The sequence below is a fragment of the Mus caroli genome, unplaced genomic scaffold, assembly GCF_978045245.1.
Source record: "Mus caroli unplaced genomic scaffold, Mus_caroli_1 scaffold_16, whole genome shotgun sequence".
Lineage (NCBI taxonomy): Eukaryota > Metazoa > Chordata > Mammalia > Rodentia > Muridae > Mus > Mus caroli.
Window position 1 is genome coordinate 94,080,602 of NW_028227271.1, and position 15,735 is coordinate 94,096,336.

A 15,735-nucleotide genomic window follows, 5' to 3' on the forward strand; every position below is an offset into this window, starting at 1 on the left:
AGCGAGCGGCAGAACCGGAAGTGCAGACAGCGACCGACGCGGCGAGGAGAGATGGCGGCGACCAAGAGAAAGCGGCGTGGGGGCTTGGAGGTTCAAGCGAAGAAGCCAAAAAGGAGCTCCAAAGATGCCGGGCAGCCAGCTAAGCAGGCTGATGTGGCCAAAGAGGCGGAGGAGGAAAATAGAGATCGTATTCCAGGTCCGGTTTGCAAGGTAAGAGGCCCGACTCCCGGAGTTGGAGTCGGCGCTCTGACCTACCTTTGGGCCACCGCAGCAGCGAAGTGACTCCAGTCGAAACTTGACATGATCTTGAGCTTAGGGTTCCCTGGACGGGACTGGACAATGTTTATGTCTAATTTTCGTGCAGATGGTCTTCTTCCTGGAGACAGCAGTTCGTAGACCCAAAGCCAGTTAACAGGGAGTTGATTTAATGGGTGTTTAGTTCCAGGATCCTGTCTTCCAGTTACTGGCCCCCGCCTCCCCAGGGTAATCGTTTTCCTTTTTCTTTTTTTCTCAGAGTCTTTTTTGTGTAGTTATAAATTCCTTCCGTTTTGGTCCGTATCACATAGGGTTACCGAAGTATTTATTTATTTATTTATTTGCCAAGCCTTTAAAGCTACTGTCCTGTGACTCTAACTTGTTTGGTTAGATCTTTTAACTCAAGGGATACTACTACTACTACGAAACCTAGACCATTAGTTTTACTGTGTTAAACAGTGCGACACACTTATACCAAGATGAGCTTCCCTGGCCTTAGCATCTAGGAGATTATGAACAAGAGCTCCTCCAGAAATATTGGAGTTTAGAAGGAAAGAAGGCTTCAGAGAAAACTGCGTGTCTCTTCTAAAGGCCAGCAGGTTCTTGTTGGAGTTACTTTCAGTCACCTGAAAACTCCTTAAGGAAGGTATATGTATGGAGGAAATCTTGCCTCAGACTTGTCAGTCCTTTGTGCTTAGTGTAGTACTCAAGTACTGAGTGAAAGGAAATGTGTACATTGTACCCCACTTTTAGTTAACAGTTAAATCTTGTACCTTTGTCTGAAAGGATAAAAGTGACTTTTGAGGAAAATTAGCTGGATTCATAAAGTTTTCAATAAAAGTGTGCTCTCTCTTAGGAGCTGGACATGAAACATGAAGGGAACTAATCTGGATCACACCATGATGTATGAATTGGAATTAATGAGACAATGACTACTATTAGGGTGGTAAGGAAACACCCTAATAGTAGCTTTTAGCTGAATTTCAAAAAAAGGCTTTAATTTATGTATTTAGAAAGATAGAGGTGGGGAATGGAAAAAATTCATCAAAGGCATTAAATGGGGGTTTAGAAATTCTAAACTCAGCTGATTAGCTGAGAATGTGCAGGATCAGTGTTGGGCAGTGGAGGTGTAAACAGTGAACATGTAGTTTAGAGGGTATTTGTCATTTTGAGGTTTGGAAACCAAGATTAAATTGGGGCTAGTTAGCTGTCAGCGGTGATTCTGTCTGGGCAAGCCAGACATCTAAGAGCTTTGCAGCTGATAATCAGTTACAGGGATTTGAGGACACTTGTAAGCATTATAAATTGTTGTAAGGAGGTACAGATTTAGTAGTGCTTATGATGTCTATATAAGAAACTAGAGGTAGCTGGGCATGGTGGCGCACTCCTTTAATCCCAGCACTCAGGAGGAAGAGGCAGGCGGAGGGCAGCCTGGTCTACAGAGTAAGTTCCAGGACAGCCAGGGCTACACAGAGAAACCCTGTCTTGAAAAATTAAAAAAAATAAAAAAGAAAGAAAGAAAGTAAGTAAGTAGAGGTAAAGGGGTCTTCAGAGCATGAGGAACTGAAATGAAGTAGCAGAAAGATGGAAGGACTGGAGAGGAGAAAGGAATGTTGGTAAGGAAATATGCCAGATTTAAATTTGGTAAAGGTTTGTGTTACACAGACGAGCTTGAAGCTTTACTCTAGTGCATGCATTACTAGAGCTAGAGAGACTTCTTACCCTTCGGTACATGGTTAAAACTGGAAATGAAGCCAGGCACTGGTGGCGCACACCTTTAGTCCCAGCACTTGGGAGGCAGAGGCAGGTGGATTTCTGGGTTCAAGGCCAGCCTGGTCTACAGAGTGAGGTCCAGGATAGCCAGGGCTACACATAGAAGCCCTATCTCAAAAATCCAAAACAAAAAACAAACATAGAAAAACAAAAGGGGGGGGGGCTGGTGAGATGGCTCAGTGGGTAAGAGCAGCCTACGGCTCTTCCGAAGGCTGAGTTCAAATCCCAGCAACCACATGGTGGCTCACAACCATCCGTAATGAGATCTGGCGCCCTCTTCTGGAGTGTCTGAAGACAGCTACAGTGTACTTACATATAATAAATAAATCTTTAAAAAAAAAAAAAACCTGGAAATGAACATAGGTACTGTAATGGAGACAATAAAAAGTTAAGAATGAAAAGATACTAAGAAAATGATCCTTATGGTGGTGAGGGGCAGGTGAAAGTGGTTTGTTTTGTTTTAGTGTTTCTCTGTTTTGGACAGTTGTCTGTATTCCCAGGATAGCCTCAGTTTCCTGGTTCAAGTGCTCCTCCTGCTTCAGCCTCCCTAGCTGGGACTACATAGAGGTATACCAATGATGTCAGATATTGGAGACTTGAAGACTGTCGGAAACACACCAAGTATGGTCAGCACAAAATGTTAAGATCTAATGTTTTCTTTTCAGGGCAAATGGAAAAATAAGGAGCGGATCCTCATCTTTTCTTCCAGAGGAATAAATTTCAGAACAAGACACTTAATGCAAGACTTGAGAAAGTTGATGCCTCATTCTAAAGCAGGTACTTTAATATCGTGCTTTAAACTGTGTGTGTATAAACCTGCTTAACCTTTTATTACATACTTACTTCTTTGCTCGGCTTTGTCAGGCAAAGAACCCCAATACAAGGGCTTTGGATACAGCTTAGTGAAGTAGATCTGAGTTTAGTTCCAGAACTGCCAAAAAGAATCTGGGTGTGATGGCACAGATTTATAACTCCAGCTCTGAGAAGGTGGAGACAGGTGAATACCTGGGGCTTGATGGCAAGCTAGTCTTGCCAAGTTGGCAACCTCTCTGCCAGTTTAGGGACCCTGTCTCAAAAAACAAGTGAGCAGCATCTGAAGAAAACACTTCAGGGTGACTTCTGGACTGATGGAAACACACACACACACATTTCAAAAGTTCACTCTTTCGGGTGTCACATTGTAAAGAAAATTTGTAACATTTTATAAACTGTTTTGAGTAGGATATTAAGGAAGGACTGGCCTGCATTGCTTTCTGAACATTTAAAAATTTTTTTATGACAGGGCCACTTTTTGTAGCCTTGGTTTCCCTGGCCTTGAACTCATAAAGATCTGCTTACTTGAGCCCAGTGCTAGGACTGAAAGTATGTGTGCCACCACCCATGGCTTAACAGTGTTCTCTCTGTCTTAGAGGCTAGTGACAAGTGTTTGCTCTTGAGATGAGACACCTGTCACTGCTGTGTGTGGCTGTTTCCTGAGATGTTTTTGGATTGTGTTTTACGTAATGGCTTAGTTCTTTAGTCTTTCTTAAGCCAAAATTGCCTGTACTGTCTTCAATCCCTGAAACTAACTGCAATTTTTCATTGATGTGTTTCATTTCTATGGTTATCCAAAACCAATTTTAAAATTGGCTTTGATTCAAAATAATACTTTCATAAGTTAAAATTAAGTTTTGGTCAGGTGTGGTGGCACACCTGTAGCGCCAGCATTTGGGAGGTTGGTCTCTTGAGTTCAGGCCAGCTAGGCCTGCATAGGTGGCCTCATTTGCGTTTCAGGACCTGGGCATAGTGGTGCTTCCCTGTAATGTCGTCGATGGGCGATGATGGCAGGAGGATCAGGACCTGAAGGTCATCCTGAATCTCCATAGGCACTTTGAGACCACACTAAACTACCCAAGGGACAGTCTTAACTAAAACGTTTCAGTTTTCAGCCAGGCCAGGTGGCACACAGGACCATAATTCCTACTACTTGGAAGTTGGAAGGTTGAAAGTTCAAGGCCTGCCTGAGCAAATTAGTGAGAGCAGTTGGAAAGCAAAAGTAAAGAGGGCTTGGCTGCAGGTCAGTGGGAGTGCTTGCCTGGCTTGTGCCTCGCCTCCCTGGGTTCCTCCCCGTACAGTGGAAGTATGCACTGCATATCTGCCTACCCCTTGTTAGTTATGAAGAGCTTGAGTGTTTTTAGGTCTGATCACTCTTTAAAAAATTATTTAGATAGCAAATGTAATCAAAGTCAGGTAGTCTTGAAATCTGTTATTTACTTGCTTTCTCTTTTTCTCTTTATAGATACTAAAATGGATCGTAAAGATAAATTATTTGTGATAAATGAGGTAATTTTAAAATTAATTACAAATATTTTATCAACTGAAGATGACTTAAGTTAATAACTTGTAAAAATTGCTTTGTGAATAATTCTAATTTTATTAAGTTCACTAATTTATCAGTTAATTTTCTTCTGTGATAACTAGTATTACTTGACACTTACAGTACGTACTCAAGGGTTATCATCCAAAATAAATAAAACAATTTCAAAAAATGTTAGTTATTTATAGAAAACCCATGTTGTAAAAAAGTACTCTCATTATTAAACGTGCAGGGAAAATTTGTTCTCTGGGTATTACAAGTTAATAGATGTTAAAATTTCAAAGTGCTGTTGAAGATACTAAGCTTATGTCTCAAAACAAAATTTTCTAAACAGTTGTAAGGTAATTCTTTGGCTACTGAAAGGTTTCTATTTGGCCATTTGGCACAGATGTTGTTGTAACACAGCATTATTGTACAAGCTGTGGCCACAGTGTTGACCAGAGCTAGAACAATTCCCTCAGTGTCAGGGAGCTCCAATGAGGGAGGCAGGACAAAACGAGATTATACTTTCTAGTAAAGATACAAGAACTAAAGCACTGTACTTTTCATTCCTGAGCTAGACTTAGAAAAGCCTTTCTGAGAGGCGTTCTCCTGAAGGGGGGTTGTCAGTTTACTCTTTCAGACTTCAAAAAGAAATGGAAGAGCAGTCCAGTAGAGAAGGTAAGTACAGAGTCCAGAAAGAACTTAAAAAGCAACAGAATCAAAGGAAAATGTGTTTTTTAAGTTGGCAAGTTTTACATCTTGAGTACTTTGAGTTTACTATAATAAGATGCTTTTGTCTGTCTTTCTTTCTTTCAAGATTTATTTTATGTATTTTATGTATATATAAACACAGACACACCAGAAGAGGGTATCAGATCCTATTACAAATGATTGTGAGTCACCATGTGGTTGCTGGGAATTGAACTCAGGACCTCTGGAAGAGCACGGAGTCCCCTTTTATGTTTCCTAAGGATGTTTTTTTTAAATCTTTACCACGTTGCTGGGCATGGTGTTGCTTGCCTTTAATCTCAGCACTCAGAAGGCAGAAGCAAGCAAATCTCTTGAATTTTAGGCCAACCTGGGCTATAGAGCAAGTTTCAGAATAGCTAGTGATACATAGAGACAAAAGAAAACAAACAAAAATCTTTAAGATGTTGATCAAGTCACTTTGAAATAGGTTTTGTCTACTTTTGCTTACCAATCCCCTAATTCATGAATACATGCCTGTGTAAATAAAAATTTAAATGTTATAAAATTAAAATGAAAAGCTGTTGGTTGAAATAAAGGATATTGGGGCTGGAGAGATGGCTCAGCGATGAAGAGCGCTGACTGTTCTTCCAGAGGTCTTGAGTTCAATTCCCAGCAACCACATGGTGGCTCACAACCATCTGGAATGTAATCAGATGCCCTCTTTGGTTTTCTTAGATCTGTATTTGGGGATACAGTTCTAGTATCGCATATTCCCTAGTGTTATTTTCAGTCATCATAGTTTGTGCATGGGACTATAGGCAGAAGAGATCTTCAGTACAGCAAGAGTAGCAGTCACTCTAAACTGTTAGGCTAATGAGCCTGCAGTCCACCACGTGGGAAGTGGCAGCCGATAGGGACAAGGCCAGCATGAGCTGCATGATACCTGCTCAGTAAGAAAGAAAGTAGAATACCATATACGCAAGAGATTTAGTGGATCCTTCGCATAGAATGTCAAGTTTACCTTGAGTAGAATGCCAACAAGGAAATAAAATTCTGTGAATAAATATACACAGATTGTTTTTAAAAAGAAATTTGCTTACTTACTACTTTAGTTGTTGTTATATTATCTGTTGCTTTTTCTTTTTTTTAGGTCTGTGAAATGAAAAATTGCAACAAATGCATCTACTTTGAAGCTAAGAAAAAGCAGGATCTCTATATGTGGTAAGAGAATATATTGATAAAATTGAATAAATCTTTTATAACAGGATGTGATTTTTATGTAAAAGGAATGGAGCAAACTCATTTGATTGTGCAATATTTGAAGCCCCTATAGAACACTTAACATGAATATTGTAGACATGTGCTATCTTACATTATAGACTTACACTATAGACGTCCTGTCTTATACTATAGACATGTGCTGTTTTATAATCTGCTGGTATGGGTGAACATTGCTGCACTGTACATTCTAATCTTTTGAAAAGTTGTTTTCATATATTTCAGGCTTTCAAATTCTCCTCATGGTCCATCTGCCAAATTCTTGGTTCAAAATAGTAAGTTTGACTTTTTCTTGATGAACATTTTTAGAAATGTTTTTGGATAATTGTGTCAAAATTTTTAACTTTTTCATTACTTTTTTTTTTTTTTAGTTCATACCCTGGCTGAATTAAAGATGACTGGAAACTGTTTGAAAGGTTCTCGGCCCCTTTTGTCTTTTGACCCTGTAAGTTTCTCATTCTGTGTGTGGTCTAACTTTCTTATTTTAAATGGATGAAAATATGTGTGTGTGTGAGTTTTAAAGAAGTTACTCTTGATTTTAAGTAATGTGTTCATATTTTTATTTATAGGCTTTTGATGACTTGCCACATTATGCTTTGTTAAAGGAATTCTTAATTCAGGTAATTATCTTTCTTAGAAAATAGTTTTAGGAATATAATAGACAAAGCACATTTGACTTAGACATCAAAACATATGCTGTGCCTTGGAATGAAAAACTAACAGACCTTTTTGTTGTTTTTATAACAAGATCTTCAGTACACCACGATACCATCCCAAGAGTCAGCCGTTTGTGGACCACGTGTTTACGTTCACCATTCTGGATAACAGGATATGGTTCCGGAACTTCCAGGTTGGCTTTGCTTTATTTTTCATGTTTTAAATATTTGGGAATATGTAGCATTACCGACAATGCAAATGTGTATTCTTTTAAGTAGCTCCATTTCTCTTTCTAATATTTGTGGCAAGTGATTGCTGCCACATACCTGAAGTGATCTCTACTTGCTTCTTTCTCTGGTTGTCAGTTGATGTGGCATACAACATTTGTAACAAGCTGCTCTAGTCATTTAAAGAGAGAACGTGGACTCGAACTCTGTGCTGATTGGTTCTAGCCCATCCTGAGTCCTGTAAAGGACAGTTCATTATTTCTCTTCCTGAAAGGTTAGAATATATCAGGGAGAGGGTCGGAGGCTGTTAAGGCTTACAAAAACATAATTGCTACAGTAATAACTTTTAGTTAAGTCATGAGATGATTCCTCAATCAGGGGAAGTGGGGCTTCTAGAAATCTCTAGCAGTAATTTGTCATAATGTGCAGAAGAGTGAAGAACAGCAAGAACAAGATTTCATTCAGGTGTGGGTGATGGACGCGGACTCCTGTCTGCATGTTTTATAGAAGATGTCTTACGGCATCAGTCATATCTGCTGACTTGGGAGACTAGGTCTATTGAGAATGTTAATAAGAGTGCTTTCCCAGCACTGGGCGGGAGGTTCCAGAACAGCCAAGGGTATGGAGAGGACCCTGTCTTAACGGACAAATGAAAAGAATGTTAGTGTTTGTTAGACTTAAGATATGAAACAAGCTGGGCGGTGGTGGCACATGCCTTTAATTCCAGCACTTGGGAGACAGAGGCAGGTGGATTTCTGAGTTCGAGGCCAGCCTGGTCTACAAAGTGAGTTCCAGGATGGACAGGCTACACAGAGAAACCCTGTCTCAAAAAATAAATAAATAAATAAATAAAAATAAAGACAAGAAAAAGAAAAAAGATATGAAACAAATTCAGAGTTTACAGTTAAAAAGAAACCACTGAGGGGTGAAGTACTTGTGTGTAAGTATGAAGAGCTGAGGCATAAGTGGCACGTGTTTGTAATCCTAGATCTGGAGAGCTAGAGACAGGTAGATCCGAGTGGCTTGTTGGCTACCCAACAAAGTTAAATCTGCAAGTTTCAGCTACCAGTGAGAGGCCATCTCTAAAAGCAAAGTGGAGTGTGAGATGGATGAGCTGGTAATGCTCATCATGGAGCCTGGCGACCTGAGTTTGACTCCTAGGACACATGTGGTAGGTAGAAGGAGAGAACTGACTCCTATAGATTGTCCTCTGACTTCTGCATGTGTGTGCCACAACACACATACATGCATGTACAACATACATGGATATAAACATGTGGGCAGCTCCTGAAGAACAACACCTGTACTTGCTGTCTAGCCTTCACTTATGCACATGCACCAGTAAACATGTAAACCGCACACACATGAACACTGAAAAGAGAAAATCGTAGTTTTTGTATAAGTTCCTTGAGCTAGTAACAGAGTTTAAGAAGGGTCGTGATCTACCACTTTCCAGGTTCTTAGCATCTCACTTTGAAGATTATCAGTTCTGGTTTTATGCTTTATTTTGTTTTTGTTTTGAATTATTTGTTTGAGAGAGGGTCCCTTTATGCTCTGACTGGCCTGGAACTTATGTAAACGAGGCATAAATCCACCTGCCTTTGCCTCGGTGCTGAGAGTCAAAGTGTACTGTGCTTGTTTTAGAGCATACTGTAATGAAGTTGTGGCTGGTTTACCTTTTGGCAATATACCCAAACCATAAGGAATGTTTCTTTTTTGTTGAAGATTATAGAAGAAGACGCTGCTCTAGTGGAAATAGGACCTCGTTTTGTTTTAAATCTCATAAAGATTTTTCAGGGAAGCTTTGGAGGACCAACCTTATATGAAAATCCTCATTACCAGTCTCCAAACATGGTAAGCTGGGGGTTTTAGTTGATTCTGTTTTGTTTTGTTTTAGTCTGTGATTCTGTAGTTCTTTAGCCAAAGTAGTTTTGTAATTAATGCTTTACCACCCGTAAGACTAAATTTGTTTTGCTGCACATTTCTGCAAATTCCTTTTTAAAATGATTTTGGTGAGGGTACATACAATGAATGCCTTAATTCAAAGCATCTCCTCTTTGCTGTGTCTAGCATCGGCGTGTCATAAGATCCATCACAGCTGCCAAGTACAGAGAGAGACAGCAAGTCAAAGATGTTCAGAAACTGAGGAAGAAAGAACCAAAGACTATCCTTCCACGTGACCCCACTGAGGACGTGTTTGTTATACCAGCGGAGGAGAAGCCAGTAGAAATACAGTGGGTGAAACCAGAGCCTAAAGTGGATCTGAAAGCAAGGAAGAGACGGATTTACAAAAGGCATCGGAAACTGCAACAGAAGATGAGCAGAGGGAGTGCAAAGTGAACCAGAGGATAACTGTGTTTGTTTTGTATTCCATGTGTAAATACGTTTAGTACACAGAACTAGCTATGCCTAATTAGGGCACCATTTAAAAAATTGAAATCTTGAAGTCAGCGTTGGTCTTTTTCTAATAAAAGCACCTTAACTCACGGCTACTTTATTCTTTCCAGAGCCTCACGTAGCACACTTAAGAGTTGCCTTGCCCTGTTTGCTTAGAATTGCAGTTTGGTTAAGCTGAAATTCAAACAGACTACTTGGGTCTGCAATTACTTACCAAGATGTTAGGGACTTTTAGAACAGATTTTTTTTTTTTTTTTTTGTGGGTGGCAGAGTGGAGGAAATGGTCATTTTACTGAGTTTTCTCTGCTGAAGTCACTAATTCATGAAGCCTTGAGAGGCCGACATGTGATTGTTAACGGATATTTGATCTCACTGAACTCCCAAATTGTGGTGTTTACTGAAAAAAACTTTCTAGTTGTGGCTCAGCCTTTGCACACACCTTTAATCCCGAGAGCTGGAATACAGACACACCATTAATCCCAAACAAGGTAACATCAGTTTGTAAAAGGAAACACCCTTGTTTGAAGGTGATATATAATTATGTGGCAGACAAAGTGACGAGTCAGAAAAAGATGGGAGAGAATAGGATATGCCCAACGCGGGAGGAAAGAGAGGCTCTTGAGAGGCAGCAGAGAAGGCAGCTTTACTCGAACAGTTGCACAGAGACATGCTGAAGAAAGAATGAGCCAGAAGATTAGAACAGATAGCCAGAGTTGATTTGAGGCCAAGCACAGCAAAGAGAGACCAAGAGAGAAGTCAGATTGAATCAGTCAACTTGGAGAGGAGTTTGAGCCAAGCTAGCTGGAGATCAGAAAACTAGAAAGGGTGAGCTTAATTCAGCCTGTTGAGGCTGAAAGCACTCTAGGCCTAGAATACATTGTACAGAGGCTAGAAGCTTCCAGGACTAGGTTGGACTGAGTAAGCCTCGGAGACAACACTGACATCAGGAGAATACAAGTTACTTTGACATCTGATCATTTCAGTACCTCTACCTCATTTAAATCTTAGGTTTTGAAAAACAAGACCTGTTTGTAAGCAGTTTTAAATTTATCTTAGACGACTTCAGATTCTAGAGAGCAGTAGCAACAGGGAACACAGCAACCTGAGCCACCAGTGGTGATGGGGATCGCTGACTGGGGAGATGCACACACACACACATAGATATACATACACATGTATGTGTACATATATATGTGTATGTGTTGTATCAGATGGTTTTGTCACATCTTTTCACCTAACAGTGTATGTTTTTCCACATCTGCAGCATGTTTATTAACTAGACATATGTGTTACCCATTCAGAGATAGTTCAGTTTTTGTGTTTCTAGTATGGTGCCTATGGTAAATATTTCTGTACAGAAATCCCTTTGTACAATACTTGTTAAATAAAACCCTGGTCAAGGTTTTTTTCTAGCAATAAGGCTTTTTTTGGGGGGGGGGGCTTTTTTTTTTTTTAGCAATATTTTTGTAATGTCCAAAGTTCTATCTTACCAGACATTAGAACAATCGTATTTTTGTGGTCTTGCCTATGAGAATACCAGTTGCAAAATAAAGTACTATTTTTGAGGGGAGATTAGGATTTTTGGGAGTGGTATCAGACTAATCCTGTTTTCTTGCAGTAGGACTGTCTTTCACTTATTTCTCATGGCCATAGCTGCTTAAATACAGAAGATTAAAATGGCCATTGGTTATTATAGTCAGTTGAGTAAAGCCTTGAATGAAAAATGAGACTAAGGTGTTAAACATCAGGAAGAATTCATTAGAGAATATAATATATATTATTATATATTAATTATTATAAAAAGTTTCCAGTTTTGAAAGACATAAACTTCACCTTTTAGATGTCTGCACTGTGAGGTCTTGGTAGAATTTTCTAGTTTCACAATTTTCCTTTTGCATTTTTTTTCCTCTTAATTTCTCTCTTTTTTTTCTGTTTGTTTTTGTTTTTGTTTTTTTTTTTGTTTTTTCGAGACAGGGTTTCTCTGTATGGCCCTGGCTGTCCTGGAACTCACTCTGTAGACCAGGCTGGCCTTGAACTCAGAAATCTGCCTGCCTCTGCCTCCCAAGTGCTGGGATTAAAGGCATGCACCACCATGCACGGCTCCTCTTAATTTCTCTAGTCATAGTTTTAAATTAACAGTTTAATTTGGGTTTTTTATTCCCCAAATTGCATTCCTTTCACTCACAGATAACTTATACAAAATCAGTATGTTTAATCAAAATGCTCTTTCAACAGAATTCAGTGACTCATGCCTGTAATCCTAGCTCTAGAGAGGCTGCAACTACAGACCTGCAAGTTCCAGACCAATTTCAACTACATAGTCTCAAAACCAGCCAATGGAAGATGACTGGAGTAACATCCAGTTTAACTCTGTATTTCAATCCAGTGTAATGGGCCAAAATAGATGACCTTCACCCCAAAGCAGTAAAGCAATTTGCAGAGTTTACAAACAAGTACACATGGCTGAGGGGGAAAATGTGTATTTACCCCACATCCTCCACCCCCTAGTCCATTCTCAGGAGAAGGGAGATCCTAGGTATCTTGCAAACTCAAACTTCCCAGCCCTATCCATTACCACCTTAACAATGATGGAGAAAATAGGAACTATTTTAGTGACGACTTAGATATCTAATATGTAGAGAAAATGCTGAAGCTCAGTTGGGTTTTAAGATTGTGTAGGGCGGGATATTAAGGAAAGGACAGTCACCTTTATCTGTTTAGTTCCCTGTACAGAAGATGCTAGCAATGAATGTCCTTGCCATAGATTATTAAATAGAACCCACAGATACCTGATGTATGTAAACATTCCATCTTAAAGTTACTAATGTGTTTTCATAGGCTTTAGGATACCATTTTGACATCTAATAGATTGGAAAAAATGTACAGACATCTCATCATGTAGGTAATATAGACTACTCCAGTCCCCCAACGCCTGTTGGCTAAATACTATCCCATGACTGCATTCTCAAGCCAAGTAAGCTAACAGCATACAGAAAGTTAGGATTCAAGAGAGATACATGGCTGGTTAAGCTAGTAAAGTCTCAAACCCTGGGGCAAAAGGCAGAGGTCCGTCCTACTCACCATATCGGAAGCAGACTTGGCCTTCAGGCTCTCCCTGCATCCTTAGTTCCTACCTGTTACAGCATAAAGTGCCCTTTGCCCTCTACCAAGGACTTTCCAGCCCAGGAGCTACACTTCCCCCTGAGGCTCTTCCCTGTATAACCCAGCCATTTCAGTGACCTGCTTCTGGTCTTACTCCACACCTCCAACCCCCCCCCCCCCCAACCCCCTTGTGTGGCTCAGGGTCACATTCACTCTGGACTCTGGCAGATGCTCTGCCTATGTTCTCCCTTCTATCCACAATAAACGTTCTCCCACCAAACCTAGGAGAAGCCATTGATCTATTTATGCCCCATTATTTTGCCCCAGTGTTTGAGACTTTACTAGCTTAACCAGCCATGTCCATTTATCTATCTATCTATCTATCTATCTATCTATCTATCTATCTATCTATCTATCTATCAGTCATTCAGCACTCAGGTTTCTCTTAGGTCATATAAATATCTTAACTTTTATTAAATATTTCCATGTAAAGGAACAGGTTTTTGCGGGTTGTAAAAAAAAGACATCTTTTTTTTTTCTTTGTCACTTTTTTTTTTAATTTTTAATATTTTTATTACATATTTTCCTCAATTACATTTCCAATGCTATCCCAAAAGTCCCCCATAGCGCCCCCCACTTCCCTACCCACCCATTCCCATTCTTTTGGCCCTGGCATTCCCCTATATTGGGGCATATAAAGTTTGCAAGTCCAATGGGCCTCTCTTTCCATTGATGGCCGACTAGGCCATCTTTCGATACATATGCCGCTAGAGACAAGAGCTCCGGGGTTCTGGTTAGTACATCATGTTGTTCCAACAATAGGGTTGCAGATCCCTTTAGCTCCTTGGTTACTTTCTCTAGCTTCTCCATTGGGAGCCCTGTGATACATCCAATAGCTGACTGTGAACATCCACTCCTGTGTTTGCTAGGCCCCGGCATCGTCTCACAAGAGACAGCTATATTTGGGTCCTTTCAGCAAAATCTTGCTAGTGTATGCAATGGTGTCAGCGTTTAGAAGCTGATTATGGGATGGATCCCTGGATACAGCAGTCTCTAAATGGTCCATCCTTTCATCACAGCTACGAACTTTGTCTCTGTAACTCCTTCCCTGGGTGTTTTGTTCCCAATTCTAAGAAGGGGCACAGTGTCCACACTTTGGTCTTCATTCTTCTTGAGTTTCATGCGTTTAGCAAATTGTATCTTATATCTTGGGTATCCTAAGTTTTGGGCTAATATCCACTTATCAGTGAATACATATTGTGTGAGTTCTTTTGTGATTGTGTTACTTCACTCAAGATGATGCCCTCCAGGTCCATCCATTTGGCTAGGAATTTCATAAATTCATTCTTTTTAATAGCTGAGTAGTACTCCATTGTGTAAATGTACCATAATTTCTGTATCCATTCCTCTGTTGAGGGACATCTGGGTTCTTTCCAGCTTCTGGCTATTATAAATAGGGCTGCTATGAACATAGTGGAGCATGTGTCCTTTTTACCGGTTGGGACATCTTCTGGATATATGCCCAGGAGAGGTATTGCTGGATCCTCCGGTAGTACTATGTCCAATTTTCTGAGGAACCGCCAGACTGATTTCCAGAGTGGTTGTACAAGCTTGCAATCCCACCAACAATGGAGGAGTGTTCCTCTTTCTCCACATCCTCGCCGGCATCTGCTGTCACCTGAATTTTTGATCTTAGCCATTCTGACTGGTGTGAGGTGGAATCTCAGGGTTGTTTTGATTTGCATTTCTCTGATGATTAAGGATGTTGAACATTTTTTCAGGTGCTTCTCTGCCATTCGGTATTCCTCAGGTGAGAATTCTTTGTTCAGTTCTGAGCCCCATTTTTTAATGGGGTTATTTGACTTTCTGGAGTCCACCTTCTTGAGTTCTTTATATATATTGGATATTAGTCCCTTATCTGATTTAGGATAGGTGAAGATCCAAAAAAAGACATCTTTTAAAAAATTATTTTATTTTTTTAAATCGGAAAGCTGGTTTTAAACTCATGGCAGTCATTTTGTTTTTGTCTCCCAGTTGCTGGCAATCACAGGCATGAACCATCATCTCTAGTCAGGCAACTCAGTCTTCCAGAGTTTGCAAACAAAAGCACACAGGGAGGGAGAAAAATAAATGTGTCCACCCCATCCCCACCCCCATCAAGGAAAATTCTCCAGAGAGGAAACGCTTTATATAAACTTTTTTGTTGTTGTTTTGTTTGTTTGTTTGTTTTTTCGAGACAGGGTTTCTCTGTGTAGCCCTGGCTGTCCTGGAACTCACTTTGTGGACCAGGCTGGCCTCGGACTCAGAAATCCGCCTGCCTCTGCCTCCCAAATGCTGGGATTAAAGGTGTGTGCCACCACCGCCTGGCTTCTCTTTTCTTTTTGAGGTCTTGTCTTAGCAAGGCTGGGAGTTAAGACATTTCACGACACTGGTTAGTTGATGTTTCTTTATGACTCATTCTTAGGAAGAGTACTTGTTATGATGTGGACATTTTCTGCTTAATATATGTGTAAAAGAACCTAGTCTGGCCGTGGAGGCCAGTAAGCCCAGCACTTGGGAAGCAGAGACAGGATCATGAATTTAACTCATTATTCAAGCAGGCCTTAAATTCACAGATAATTGAACGTGTGGTTCGGAATTCCTGAATAAACTGGCCTCTGCCTCCTGGGTGGAGGCTGGGATTAAAGCTGTGTTCTTCATACAGGGCACTTAGCCTGGCTTTTGGTACGCTACCTTTAAGATGTTTTAAAAACTGATTTAGGCAATGACCTTATTTACTGTCCCTTATCATGCATTATCACGCAAGATGAGGGGGGAAAAAATTAAGAGATCCTAGGAAGTGGTAGCTGAAGAGAATTGAAAAGATGGTAAATCCCGGTGTGTTCCCACCAGGAACTTCTGGCTGAAACTCAGCACTTAACTCCTTGAAGCTCGAGTTGCCTCGTCTGCAGAGAACTAATCCGAAGGTCCGGAAGGTATTTCCCAGACTACTTCCTTATCAAGCCTACCTTGCCCTGC

At 40.4% G+C, this 15,735-nt stretch overlaps 1 protein-coding gene across 1 annotated transcript; it reads left to right on the plus strand.

The window, feature by feature from the left end:
• Positions 1–20: 20 nt before the first annotated feature.
• On the plus strand, positions 21–9,704 carry Brix1 (biogenesis of ribosomes BRX1). The gene is made up of 10 exons (XM_021183509.2): positions 21–210; positions 2,694–2,805; positions 4,307–4,350; positions 6,207–6,277; positions 6,560–6,609; positions 6,706–6,779; positions 6,904–6,954; positions 7,083–7,184; positions 8,944–9,072; positions 9,289–9,704. Exons 1-10 carry the CDS (start codon positions 52–54, stop codon positions 9,556–9,558), a joined length of 1,062 nt encoding a protein of 353 aa, XP_021039168.1. The 5' UTR covers positions 21–51; the 3' UTR covers positions 9,559–9,704.
• Positions 9,705–15,735: the final 6,031 nt, after the last annotated feature.